Genomic DNA, 13,549 nt, shown 5'->3' with positions numbered 1-13,549 from the left:
GCATGATTAATTACTCCTTATTAAGTTACCAATGTCCTACTGAGAAAAGCTATGACATTGACAGGTCCTGTTTAATGCCACTATGGCATTATTTCACAGACTGACAACTTACACATGTTAAGGTTAAGTTTGGCAGAAATAGACATTTCCGTCTGACATTATGACTGTAAGCTCTTGGGACAGATGGGTATGGCATACCACGTGCAAGTAAACATACAGATGTGCCAATTGCTTATTTACCTGTTCTAGGATCTTCTGCAGATGTGCATATGCTTCCAGAGAAGACAGCTTCAGTTCAACTATCAATCTATCAATTTTATTGATGACAAGGACGGGACGAATATTCTCAAGCCACGCTTGGCGTAACACTGCCTGTGTCTGAAAAATAAGGCAGAAAAATTGTTACACAAGCCAAACACACACATTATATATATATATATTCTAATTTAAGGCATAAACATAAAAAAGGAGGTGGGTTGCACTGCAGAGTAATTTTTTCCTACATCATCATTTCCTACAACAATTTCTACTGCATCTTGTAATAATACAATAACGGTGATCATAGATTGGGATCTAGACAGAACAGCAAAGTAAGGTCTATGCTCGTTAACCTATGTAGTGTTACCAAGAGCAAGAAGATAGAAAATTGAATCGTTTTAAGGATGTTGTTAACAATATAGCACTAATATCTGGAGCAGAAGTTCATCAATTAACCAGCCAATGATTTCTTTTTTGCCGCCTTGGGTCTGAAATTTGAACATTGTTTCCTGTTTTCACTAGTAGTCACAAATGAAGCAGAGGAAAAATGACAGAGGTAAAGAGAAATCAATCTGTGATTTAATGCATGTTAAGAAAAACACAAAACTAAATGGAATATCCATTTCAGATCAAGTTATCAAAAACACAAAAAAACAGAACCTTAAATGCATTTTGTATAGATCCTCTATTAGGGGAGAGAATGTTCCCGGAAGTTCCCCGGGAGGCCTGATTCACGGGTGTGACGGAAGCCTCCATCACTGGGGCCACTGGAGAAGCCTGACTGCCAGCCTCCTCCCTATTGACTATGGGCCCTGGGTTTGTAAAGACTTCTGTGGCTACCCCCAGCAGTATCATCTCATCACTGGCTGAGGGGATTATCTCCAGCAGACAGCCAGGATCTGCCACCACCATTTGTGTCCCAATATCTTGTTTTATGTTAATGTGTGTTTTGCTGGATATATCCAGTCCTGTGTGTGAGAAATAAATCAGTCTTCGTTTGGTTTTACCCGACACTGAGTCTCGGCTAGTGACCGGGGAACCGGGGAAAGTGTGGTGTCCCAGGCTAAGGGAGCACAAGACAGCGGAGGTAGTCGGTCGGACTAGCCAGCTCCGTGACAACGGGTCAAGAAAGAAGACACTAAAAGCTGACAAAAACTGAAGTAAGAAGACAGAAGACTGAAGAAGATGTGTGTAGACTGTATTAAAGGGAACACTTTACCTGTGGACAGACTCCTTCTACAGCATCGACCACAATGATAGAGCCATCGCATAGGCGGACTGCAGTTGAGACTTCAGAAGAGAAGTCTACGTGTCCAGGAGAGTCAATCAGGTTGATGAGATATTCTTCATCGCCTAAAAGATTACACCAATATACACACAATTTTATAAAATCTCTGGTGTAGGTGGAATGAGAAGGTGGACTCTCACTAGAATAGGCAATAAACATCACATATTACTTGCTACAGTACAGGAACATAAATAATAGCTAAGTCATTGAAGTATGTCAGTGAGAGTGATCACTTTATAAGTTGGGTTCAGTTACACACATGTATTATACATATCCGGGGCAAATGGTTAGCTAGTCAACTATCACTCCGCAAAAAAAGGCCTGGGGAAATGAATGTCATACAATGTGCTACATACAGCTTTTATGACTTTATTCAAAGTGAAAACACAGATTATGGTCTTCACCCCGCATATATTTGTACATTTGTATTCAAAACTTGCCATCAAGCAATTGGTGTCAGAAGGGCACTGACAAACAACAAAATCATTAAAACAAATACCATGTTTGTACTGCAGGGAGATAGCGCTGGATTTCATGGTTATCCCTCGGATTTGTTCATCTTCTCGACTGTCCAAGTAACGCAACTGCAATTTAAAAAAAAAAAATAATAAAAAATCTTTGAAAGTTTTATGTACACACAAAAAAATGTTCTAATGTTCATTACGGAAAACAACATTACCTTCCCTGCTAGCCGACTGGAGATGATCCCGTTGCTAGATATAAGGCAGTCAGCCAACGTTGTCTTGCCTGTTTAAAAAAAACGTAAGAAGAATAATCAAACCCATTAAAAGAAAAGACACAAGAACACCATGACAGTTTACCAAGTAAAATTTAAATGTATTGAATGGGCAAAAATCTTAACAGCTGTAGTCCTGGGGTCATTGTCAATAAACCAGGAGTTTGAACTTTATTGCTGTGCTAATGGGGGCCAATAACTTTTCTTTGACTTTTAGTTCTATAAGGCCACAGTTTTATTTTAAATCCATAGTGGCTTCAGAGAGCATTAAAATACTTAAATGTACCTTTAAACCTGGCATCAATGGAAACAAAAGACTTACCATGGTCAACATGAGCCAAAATACAGATATTCCGGATATTAGCAGTCTTCTTCTGTAGGGCAACAATTTTCTCCAAGCTTACGACTCCCATTGTGTATTCCCTAAAAAGACAGCTCGTTAAGTGGCGGCTGTGGGTTACGTAATTAAACTGCATGTGACATCATATATTAATAAAGAATATCTTACAAAACCACGTCTTTCTGAAATATTTGTTAAGACAATAAACGCTGCATTTCTTCTCTTCCATAAGCACAGCAACATGTTTTCTGTTACCATTATATATATTATTTTAGATAGTGCCATTATATTCCACATTATATTCCACAGTTGTCTATGTACAATCAGTACATAGACAACAAGTGGTGTGTAACATAACAATTTGACTTACAGAAAGAACAGGTAAGATGGGCCCTGCTCAAAAGAGCTTACAATCTAGAGCGAGTTGGGGAATGTCAAAGAAGAGGTAAAAGTGTCACTCTTGGGGATGGCCCAGGCACACTAGTATAAGTATTATCCAAAAAGAGGGGAGGAACTATGCCAGGTGAGCGAAAAGAAGATGAGAGGAAGGTCTTTAACCCTTAAATTCATGGGCGTCCATAAAGAAGTGGGTCTTGAGGGGATTTTTGAAGGACCGAAGGCAGGTGAAAGACGGATAGGTCGGGGAGGTTATTCCAGAGGGTAGGGGATTTTTTCTCTTTATTCTATGTGTATGAGACACTTGTAACTAAAGTTACATATAACAATAGCTGCCAAATATCACAAAGTCCCTTAGAACAGTACATGCGCCCGCAAACCACATGCATCAGCCCAGCCCAGCCCACGTTGACAACCGGTGTTTCACTTACCCTATACGTATAGATCTATGTGCGTGTATACGATATATATATTTATGACCATTGACAGCCCTGCTGATCAGCAGCACTCCATGTGCAGCCCACACCCGGAAGTAAATGAACTTTTCGCGTAGTCCTTTCACCCCGGCAGGTGACGTCATCGCGCAGCCCTCGGGCTTGTTAACAGGACGCTCGGCTGTTGCTAGGTGACGGTCTGCGTGCCTGGATACAGAAAACCTTGGGAGAGAGTGTGAGGCGGTGCGGAGACTGCACAGCCGGAGGGGAGACATGAAGCGTAAATGTATCTGCGAGATCTGCACCTGCGGGTAGGAGACGGCAGTCTGGGGGGCACATTTAAGATCTTAACTAAGTTTTAACAAAATCTCAGCTAAATAACCCCATTATGTAGCACTCGGAATCTATATTTATCAATGTGATACTTACATTAATAATAGTGTAAAATAATACATATGGGTCTTGGCAGTGGTGGTGTATTAGCGCATTTGGAAATAGTCCTTCTGAGTGCGTGTTTAAAATAGTTAAACCCACCAAGTTGTGGCATCATATATTTGCCCACATGTCCCTTTATGACACCTTCCATATTATTATTATTATTATTATTATTATTATTATATTTATTATTTGTGAAGTGTCAGCACATTTCATAGCACAATAGGATGGGGAGATACAAACATAGCATTACATAAACATAAGACATATTAATACTGAAAGGGGTCCTTGGGTTTTCATATATACTTCAGTCACATACATTAGTACTCGCTATATGCCCCAGTCACATACATTAGCACTCTCATATATGCCCCAGTCACATACATTAACACTTTCATATATGCCCCAGTCACATAAATTAGTACCCGCATATATGCCCCAGTCACATACATTAGTACTCGCATATATTCCTCACTCATTATTGTTAGTACTGCCAAGTCTATTAATGAATGTGATTGAAAAAAGAGCGGTTAAGGCATTATGTCAAAGGTATTCGTTTTACGGGAAAAGAAAGTCAGAGTCTGATGGAAACATCAAACTATTCATTAATGGCAATACTTTAGTGCAGGGGTAGTCAGTAACAGGCTTTGTGGAGGACATTTCGCTATATGCAACACTCTCCCACCCGCCCTCTTCCACTATCCTCACCCGCCACTTCATAGAAGTTGATGACCTGACTTAATACTTGCAAACCTGTGTTTTGAAAGGGGGTTACTCCCTCTCCACCTTGTCTTATATCGCCAAGACAGGATTCTTTTCTTCTTGACAGTCACTATAATGAAATTACCATTGGTGATAGGGTTGCCATATTGGACATTTTTTCCAGGACACAAGTTTCTACATGTTGCTGACCACCACCTATAAATCACTCCTTCATAAGGAAGTGCATACATTCGGTTAAGTCATTGATTTCTTTTTTGACTTTATACATATTCCCATATTCTGCAGGGATCCACTGTATGTGGAGGACAGGATCATGTAAGAATGTAAGACATGTCCTGGAAGAAATGTCCAATATGGCAACCCCATGCACAAACGTGGTGATGGTTGAGCAGTAAAGTAGATTCTCCATCCTCTCCTGGATATATAAGAGATCAGGGAATATTAAGCTAGGCTTCTCAGCTTCTCTGAAATGGTTGGTGATAATAGCAGAAGATACACGCAGAATTGAGAGGTTGAGGAGCACATTACATTTGATGCATTTAGTGGAGTGAAATGTCCTCCACAAAGCCTGTTTATGATTACCTCTGCTTTAGACTTTCCTACCTCATAAAACAAATATCAACCATTGATGTAATGTCGTAAGTGCTAAACAATAATGCAAAGTTAACAGATTTGGTCATAACAAAATGAATAAGTGTAACTCCTCGTCCTCGGTTAACCTGCTCGTAAATGCCAAGCAGAACATGACATTCATCTAATGTAGGCCTGGGGGATTTGAGACGATCTCACTGTCCTCTGTTGTATGCAGATTGATTCACATCCATAGAACTCATGCATTATTCATTAATTGTTTTGATAGCACCAACATTTAAAGGACAGGCTTTTGCTGAGCTGGACTCCAAATTATGATGCAACCATATTGGCTATATTTATCAACCTAAAAACTGATTAATTCCAAAGTGACAATTCAAGCAAATTAATCATAATCCAGTAAAAATGAATCACTGGGAATGTTTGAAAAAAAATTACAACCTGTAGCTTGTACATTTTGTTTGTCAATCAGCGAACTTATTTTGGAGATATTGTGGTTATTAAATTATAATAATATTAAGTATTATATATACTTAAGAATTATATGTAAAGGATAAATACTAAAATGACTCATATGTATGGATTAGAATTCTGTTACTAGTCCATCTGTTGTCAGACACGTAATCTCTGTTGTCCAAAGAAAACCACCATTTGGGAGGATTGATTGGCCTCATGTAAAAGTAAATGGGGGAAGCTCTAAATGATGATAGAGCGACCTTGCTCGTGGATGAAATTAGTGGTCTCATAAAATGAAGACAGGCCTCTAAAGGACATTATAATCTACTGGAGGCTCCGAACGCTCTGTGCAAGATTTGTTTAACGTGCTTGCAAATTCTGCCCCGGGGCTTTACCCTCGTGGAGTACCCGACATGCCAATTTAGGTCAGTTTCATGAGTTTGGCTTTGGGTAATTTGGATGGCTTTCATTACTGAACACAAGTCACTACCGCTACTGGAAGGGCAAGAGAATTCCAACGTCTATCTAGAAGTAAGCAGTATGCACAATAGCTCTGCATCTCCTAAACATGGCCAAATATAACGCGCCATATTAGTGAAGGCACAGTGTGATAGGCAGTGAAGTGTTAGAAGTGCCAAGTAGTCATCACTTAGACCCAAAATTGTGCTATTCGCCCGGTTAAACATATTCTAAAGTTCTTTCATGATCATTATTGTTTTAAAGTTTTATTGTAATCACAAATAAATCTCAATGTGAAACGGCACATGACTCACATACAAACAGGGTCTTATAGGAAAGGGATGAACCTGTAACTCTCAACATGTTGTCAATGCCACATATAAACTTAGTACGGGGAGGGCTGAGTAACTACGGGTTGATGACCCATGACCTACAGTGGCCTGGTGGAAGTCAAACTTGTTACAATTCAGGGGACCTATAACTTGCAAGATGCTTGGTTGCCTGGCAGCGTTACCTAGGTGTGTACACAAAGCTTACAGTTTCTAAGGACATCCCATACAAAGCAGTTGTCGTGTGCCATTTGTCTCAACGAGTTTTCGTGTAGGGTGGTTCGAAGGATTATAAGGTATGATGATATTTGTAAATAATGTATGTTTGAATTGTGTTACCTAGAACAAGAGGAAATCTAGCAACATATTCTTGAGCAATGTTTGTTTTAAACAAGAATAAACAAAACTGTATCCTAACAAATACAATGACAACCCATAGCATTCTTTTACATTAACAGGCATTTATATAGGGCTTTTCTCCCAGTGGAACTTAAAGTGCAAATATATAAATATATATATATACACTGGTATAGTTAAGTTACTCATATCCAGCAAATTTATTAAAAATAAGACATATCATACCACCAATGTCCAGTAGAGGGCACCATACTCAATGCCTTTACAATAACCCTTGGATACCTTTGATAATGCAGTAGGGATGTGTGTGTGTGTATTAAGATTGGTTTTATGTTATCAAAGAATGAGTGAATTATAGCTTCTTTAAGCAGCTAAGTGTCAGGCATTTTATTATGTTGGAAATGTTATTTGTATTTTTTTTTTCATTTTCTATAACATTTGTCTATTTAAATGTTTTCAATGATTCTACTTTATATATTATTTCCCGTGTTTTGTCCTCCAGGCGCCACCATTGCCCCCACGCACCTACAATGATTTTTGAAAAGTCTGAAAAGCCCTGTGTTCTCACCGAATACGTGGAAAAATACCCACAGTATGATCTTGTGCAGCCTCCTCAAAGTATGAAGCCCAAGCAAGAATACCAAGGAAACCGTGGAAAAATTGAAGGACTAACAACCTTTAAGTAAACCTATTTGATTATTATCAGAAAAGGGAATATACAGTATATAAAATATATTTTAGCATACACATATCTAAACTGTAAAATAAACCTAGGGTTTCATTGAAATGCTTAATCTGCTAGCCGATCAAATATGGTGGCCTAAAATACATTTTTGATGAATGGGTTATATGGAAATTCCGTTAAATGGTTGTTTGAATTAGCAAAGGTTTGATCTCTAAGTTAGCCATACCTAAACTCACAATTAAAAAGCTGCATGTTTTTTTTGCTGACACTATTTTTTATTTGGACCTAGAGTTCAAATTCCAAAAATTAATAGGTCCTTGCCGTCATCCGTCATGCACACTGACTGACCCCAGAAAAATGTAAAGAGTTGAGTGTTAGAGGAGCCATTAAGATTCACTGGGTGCTGCTCACGTTTGTTTTTATGAGGATGACCTCAGAGTAGACCATCAATGTCCAAAGTGGAAAAATTCAGGTTAAGACAGGATTCAGGCTCTATGTATACAGAACCAAGCTAAAGTCAGGGATGACAGAGACGTATCAAGAAAAGTAGTATCAATATAGCATAAAACATACCTTTCAGAATGATGATGAATCTTCATTTGTGTCCACTAATAAGTAGGACAATAAAATACAGCATGTACTTACTTAAGCAACAGAAATTCACATTGGTTAATATCGGTTTCTTCATTTGACATTGTCGGGGCCAGACTGGCCTACTAGGAAAGAACCAGAAGATTATTTTCTTACCACTTTGGCTCTTGCACACTGTACAAGGAAACTCTTTTTTTGGGCCCATGTTCCTGTTTTCCCTGGGCAGGAAAAGAGAGACTCCGATCACACTGTGTGAACGCCACAGCTGTAAGCTACAGGCCATCATTAGGCTGCTGTTGAGCCGCATAGACATCAACACGGCCCCTGTATGGTATGAACCAGAGAAATCTGCAGGAGAGGTAAGGGGGGTGCAGGAGGATGAGTGAGTAAGTAAATGAGTGAATAAATGTAAAAAAAAGGTGGCACAGGCAGGCTGTTTATGAGGCAGATGATTTGCCGCCCCAAGCCCCTTTTTTTTTTTTTTTTTTTTTTTTTTTTTTTTTTTAAAGCGGAAGAGAGAGAAGGCGCCGAGTGGTTTTCGCTTACCAAGTTATCAGTACCTGCTCGCCGCCGCTCTCTCTCCTCTGCGAGCCCTCTAGCTCGGTCTCGTTGCCGGCTTGTAATGTTGAGCGCCGGAAGATGACGTCATTTCCGAGGCGCAACATTACAAGCCGGCAACGAGACCGAGCAGGGAGACTCACCGCAGGACTGCTGAAAGGTAAGTACAAGGGGGGGGGGGGTAGATAATGGGGGGGGGCGGCAGAGGAAGGGTAGGGGGGGCATTTTAAACTTCGCCCCAGGCGGCATTATGTCTTGGGCCGGCCCTGGCGGGACATGTTGCTTGTGAAGCTGGGTGCCTCTGTGGTTTGCAGTTATGTCCCTTTTGTGGCATGTGGACACATGAGCCCACACAATAAAGTGCTGGTGTCCAAATTTTTTTAGGGCTGCTTTTCATTCCTTGTCCGGCCCTGAACATTGTTTAATTTTTTTATAGCATCTTCTCAGAGCTAAAACAGTAAGGAAGTAAGGGTAAATGTTCTTAACCTGATTTTGATGGTTATGTCCTTTCCTTAAACACTTGTTTTCCTGTTCCTGCATATTTCAGGTCAGATTATCTCCCATATGATGTTGTAAATCGACCTGTGCGTGCTCATGAAGAATACAAACCGAAGCCAGGCCACATCGACCTTGAAACAACCTATCATAAGGATTTTAATCCCTACAAAATACAGCCTGTGGCACCGGTGCACCCAGTGGATCAGCGGAAAATGAATGCTGGAAAGTTTGACACTAACCCCACATATAAAGGTAGGTCCACTGGGGAAAAAGCTTTTTCTTTATAATACTTTTTTTATACGTCTTCGCCAGTGTTTAGCTTTTGGGCTAAATGAGCATAAAGGGAGTTTTGAGCTGGCCATAGAGTGTCTGTAGTTGCTTTTTATGTTTCACCACTTCCGCTGTGGACTGCAGCTTACTAAGTGCAAAGCTGGGACTTGTGGGAATTATAGTCCACAGCATGGCCAAGCCTTGTGAGAATTATATTAGTGCATCATTCTTTTTTCTATAGTATGGTATGTTAAAAAGAGAATTGTGTACTGTATGCATGTGTATGATCATGTCATTCATGTGTGTGAATGTACAAGAGCGTGTAGTGAGCAGCTAGTAAGTGTCTTAATGTAAGTAAGTGTCAGTGTGTGTGTAAGCTGGCAAATGAGTATGCTAGTTTGGATGCATGTGAATGAATGTCAGCTGGGACCCAAAGTCCTAAATACTAGGTGGTGATTCACAGGGTTGTGGAAGCCTTTTCTGCAGCAGAACCTCTTGGGTAGAAAAATTTGCATCTATATTCATCTGTTAAGTTATTTTTATTATCCAGTAAAAGTGGCTGAAAGAGTGCTTGTTTTGATTAATAATACCTACCCCCTGTGTCACATACAACACTTCAAGCATAGCTTCCTATTTTAAACCATACCTGGGAACTCTCTGGGTTTGCCCAGAGATTGCCGGGTGAAGCACCGGTTCTCCGGGTCAAGACGCAAATCCTCCGGGTCGCGGGAGCGGGATCTTGACACTCCCCCCTCCCTGCCCATTTTCCCTTTAAATGGGGGTGTTTCCCGCTGCCGTCAGTGGGAAGTCCTGGTCGTGTCCCGCAAGTGAAGGCTCCGGGTAGCCTTAGCCCAGAAGTTCCCAGGTATGTTTAAAACCAACGATTAAATACAAACCAAGGGAATATATTCTATAAGTATACACTAATCATAATGTTTAATGGATAATTGTAAACAAAAAAATACGTGGTGGTTTCCCTTTAAATACAGCCTTAGCTACAATATAATATACAATAAAGCTACATTTCCTCTTATACCATTTTTTTTTTTAGATGATTTCAGACCTTGGGATATTCAAAAAAGGGAACTTGCAAAAAAGGAAAGAGTTTATCAGCCTCCAACAGAGAAGTTTGGTAACTCCACTACCTTCCAGGATGATTTTTTTCCAAAAGATCTTATGCCAAGAGAAAGCTTTAAGCCATCAGGTATTGCCAAGCTTAGCGACATTCCTTTTGATGGTACAACCAACCATCGTGTATCCTATGTTCCATATGAATTGGAGCCAAGGTTTGCAAGAAAGAAGCAAGAGTATAAGCCTAACAGCCAACCGTTTGATGATCTTACCACTCATCGAATCAACTACAAGGGTGCCCCTGGAGAGATAACTCACAGCTACAAACCAGAGGCTGGTAAGGTTGGTAGCAGTGCACGTTTCGAGGGAAGCACTGAATTCAAAGATAGTTTTCAGCCTTGGTCTCTTCCCTTGCACCACGTTCATAAAGCTGAAGAGTATGTTCCACCCAGTACTCACATGGCGCTAGATACTACAACTCACACAGATTACGTCCCACACCAGTTGAATTTTGTTGCCCCCGTCAGACCTGTGTCCCACGGAAGACGTAGCAATGTACCCTTCCAAGGCAATACTACAATGAAAGAAGATTTTAGAGCATGGGAAACTGGTCGTCAACAAATAATCAAAAAAGATCATCAAATCCCAAAGCCATGTGGAAAATTTGAAGGTTTAACTACATTCAGGTCTCATTACCTACCCCATGAGATCAATCCAACTCAAAGTTACAAGCCTTCAAACATGCCTCTCCGGAGTTCGGCTCCCTTTGAAGATGGAACCATGTATCGTTCAGATTATACACCCAAGAGAAATGAAATCTGCCCAGCAAATTATCCATCTCCACCTGGCTACATATTTGAAAATATTGATAATCGAGGCCACAGAATGTTTCGGAAGATTCTTACTCCAGAAATGAATGCATTTTCCAAGAAAAATGGAAATAGCGCTGCACGGGCTATTGCTGTGATGTCTTAAAAGAGAAAGATTGTATTTTACCAACTGATTATTATGTGGCAATACTACTGTAGGCTTTGTAGTTTTCACCAATTAATTTTATTTTTTTTCTCCCTTTTACTTTCACGTATCTCAAATGCTAAATACGTGAACTCTTCTAGCATATATTCAATACCAGCAAATAAAACTAAACTAGATTTGCTTGATGTGTGTATTTTTGGGTGTTGCTTCTAGATATTTATAAAAATTGCAACCTAAATTGGCATTTGTCCACACATTCACGAGTGTCCTGTGACTATCCATTTAGTCTTGACTGAGGTATATTCTATGGAAGCATCATTGTGCCAAACAAACTGGTAAAATAAGGCAAGCACCTGAAAAAGGCCAGCCGTTTAACAGTATCGAGAATATGTTACCGGTAACTTTATAGATGCACTATACATTTTCATGCCAACAGATAAAAAACATGATTTTGCTGTTATGTTAAAATAAGGGTAGTAATTAAAAGCCCTATTAAATTTAAATTATTTTTCTTAGTAGTCTTATCTACCCTTACATTTATTTCCCCAGGATTTCTCACCCCTATCCATGTTGTAGCTACTATTACTACTGATACTCTAGATCTAAACATGTGGCCTATTCCCTCTCTGTTTTTGTTATTTTTTGGTAATTAACCCCTAAAGGACAATGGGCGGTCCCTAAACCCATTGAAAACTGCATTTTGAGCCCGTACATGTACGGGCTTTGTCATTAAAGGGTTAAATAAAAACGTAGGTTTACAAAACGTTAGTCTAAATCAGGCTAGTGTAAGGGCCAGTATTGTCTAGTTCTCAAACATTGGTGCCAACGAACTAAAGTATTAGCGAGCAATGCAACGATATATAATATATTCACCATCTCAGGATTTCCAAGCAAAAAGTCACAAATCCAAATATTTTCTTCAGATCTGTTAATTCATTTTATTTAGATTCGTATGTATCGCTGTGTTCAAACTAACTCAACATAATTAAAATGGTGGCGGTGTTAGATGATTGAATCTCAAAATAAAGTATGACAAAAGCGTTTGCTTGATTCTTTGCCTAAATGATCATTACACCAAATAAATCCCATTTTGTAAAGTGAATACTCTATATTTAGGACTACTGCTAACTGACCAGAGCAGAGAGCCAGGCATTGAGAGTTTCCAGAAGTCCTTTCTGCTTGATTTGGCGTGTAATATTTTAGCCTCTCTGTCAGGATCATGGGTTGGGAAAATGAGGATGTGGAACTACAATCAACCAACCAAATGTAAATCCTTTGAACGAAGCCAAGCATAACACGACTGTCATTGCCTTCTCCGAAACACAGTCCGTAGAAAATTACCAGTCACCCCACAAAGACAGAACACGAAGCCTGTGTTTTTATTAGAGGGGAGAGTGTCAAGCTTAAAGGAAATTAATTCCTTTGCTACTTGTGGTATCTTTGGCGTTTTAAGTGTTGAAAGCTACTATTTCGCTGACATTTGGTGGGAAAGGAACTACACTTTTTTGTTTGAAATTTCCCCCCAGGTAAAGCTGAACCATTTCACTGAAGTAATGTTGATTAATAGTTGAACCCAGAAACTGAGGGGAAGGAATTCTTCAAACGCTGAACATATCACCTTGTGACACTATATTAAATAGGTAGTTTTTAAGACACGTCGTATGACCTTGGAGTACTTTTGGGGTCTCGTGAGCGGAGATGTATTGTCCAATACTCCCTGGCTCCTGGAGCGTTCAGGCTAAGAAGTGAATCACTCTGTGCTGACTTCAAGCTGGCCACAGAATTCAGATTGTAGGCTCCCTTCACCAAGAATCTTGTTTAAAATACTGAGTAAATGCCAGATTTCATTCCAGATAAAAATCAATCCCTAACACCAATGTTTCTTTTCTGGCAACTTTCTACACATTAAAAAAATGCGCTGTACTATTAAAGCGACATTGGGAGAAAGGAATACTAGAAATCCGGCACGGCATGCTGATGAATTACGCTTGCTCGGGAGGGAAACCAAGTTGGAAAGAACAATATTAACGTTGTATGCGATACGAACCTATGAAGCCAATTTAAGACTTTACGGGCACTGAATGAAGTGGATATTAAGT

The 13,549-nt window shown here is 39.7% G+C and overlaps 2 protein-coding genes across 4 annotated transcripts in view; one reads left to right on the top strand and one right to left on the bottom strand.

Annotated features, from left to right (window-relative positions):
• LOC149278425 (elongation factor-like GTPase 1) overlaps positions 1 to 2,695 on the bottom strand; it is a 117,208-nt gene extending 114,513 nt beyond the window's left edge. For 2 of the 3 annotated variants that reach the window (XM_089501967.1, XM_089501968.1), the window contains exons 1-5: positions 2,605 to 2,695; positions 2,226 to 2,293; positions 2,046 to 2,130; positions 1,478 to 1,611; positions 241 to 378 (exon numbers count right to left, since the gene is read on the bottom strand). In XM_089501967.1, coding sequence (XP_089358093.1) covers positions 241 to 378; positions 1,478 to 1,611; positions 2,046 to 2,130; positions 2,226 to 2,293; positions 2,605 to 2,695 — 516 coding nt within the window. The remainder of the gene's footprint in view (positions 1 to 240; positions 379 to 1,477; positions 1,612 to 2,045; positions 2,131 to 2,225; positions 2,294 to 2,604) is intronic. The other variant, XM_089501969.1, reaches the window with a different exon arrangement.
• A 1,030-nt stretch (positions 2,696 to 3,725) lies between these two features.
• Positions 3,726 to 11,450, top strand: LOC149278424 (stabilizer of axonemal microtubules 1-like). Its single transcript, XM_089501974.1, has 4 exons — positions 3,726 to 3,763; positions 7,305 to 7,484; positions 9,184 to 9,386; positions 10,456 to 11,450. Exons 1-4 carry the CDS (start codon positions 3,726 to 3,728, stop codon positions 11,448 to 11,450), a joined length of 1,416 nt encoding a protein of 471 aa, XP_089358100.1.
• Positions 11,451 to 13,549: the final 2,099 nt, after the last annotated feature.

The sequence above is a fragment of the Sceloporus occidentalis genome, unplaced genomic scaffold (assembly GCF_023333645.1).
Source record: "Sceloporus occidentalis isolate IW3139 unplaced genomic scaffold, rSceOcc1.0.p SCAF_189, whole genome shotgun sequence".
Taxonomy (NCBI): Eukaryota; Metazoa; Chordata; class Lepidosauria; order Squamata; family Phrynosomatidae; genus Sceloporus; species Sceloporus occidentalis.
This window is presented reverse-complemented; position numbering and strand designations above follow the sequence as displayed.

Bases quoted from the DNA above. Each gene is read 5' to 3' on its own strand.
- LOC149278424 (XM_089501974.1), top strand. From the start codon at position 3,726: ATGAAGCGTAAATGTATCTGCGAGATCTGCACCTGCGG. The intron at 7,485-9,183 runs GTAAACCTATTT...TGCATATTTCAG, and splicing joins GAAGGACTAACAACCTTTAA to GTCAGATTATCTCCCATATG. The intron at 9,387-10,455 runs GTAGGTCCACTG...TTTTTTTTTTAG, and splicing joins CACTAACCCCACATATAAAG to ATGATTTCAGACCTTGGGAT.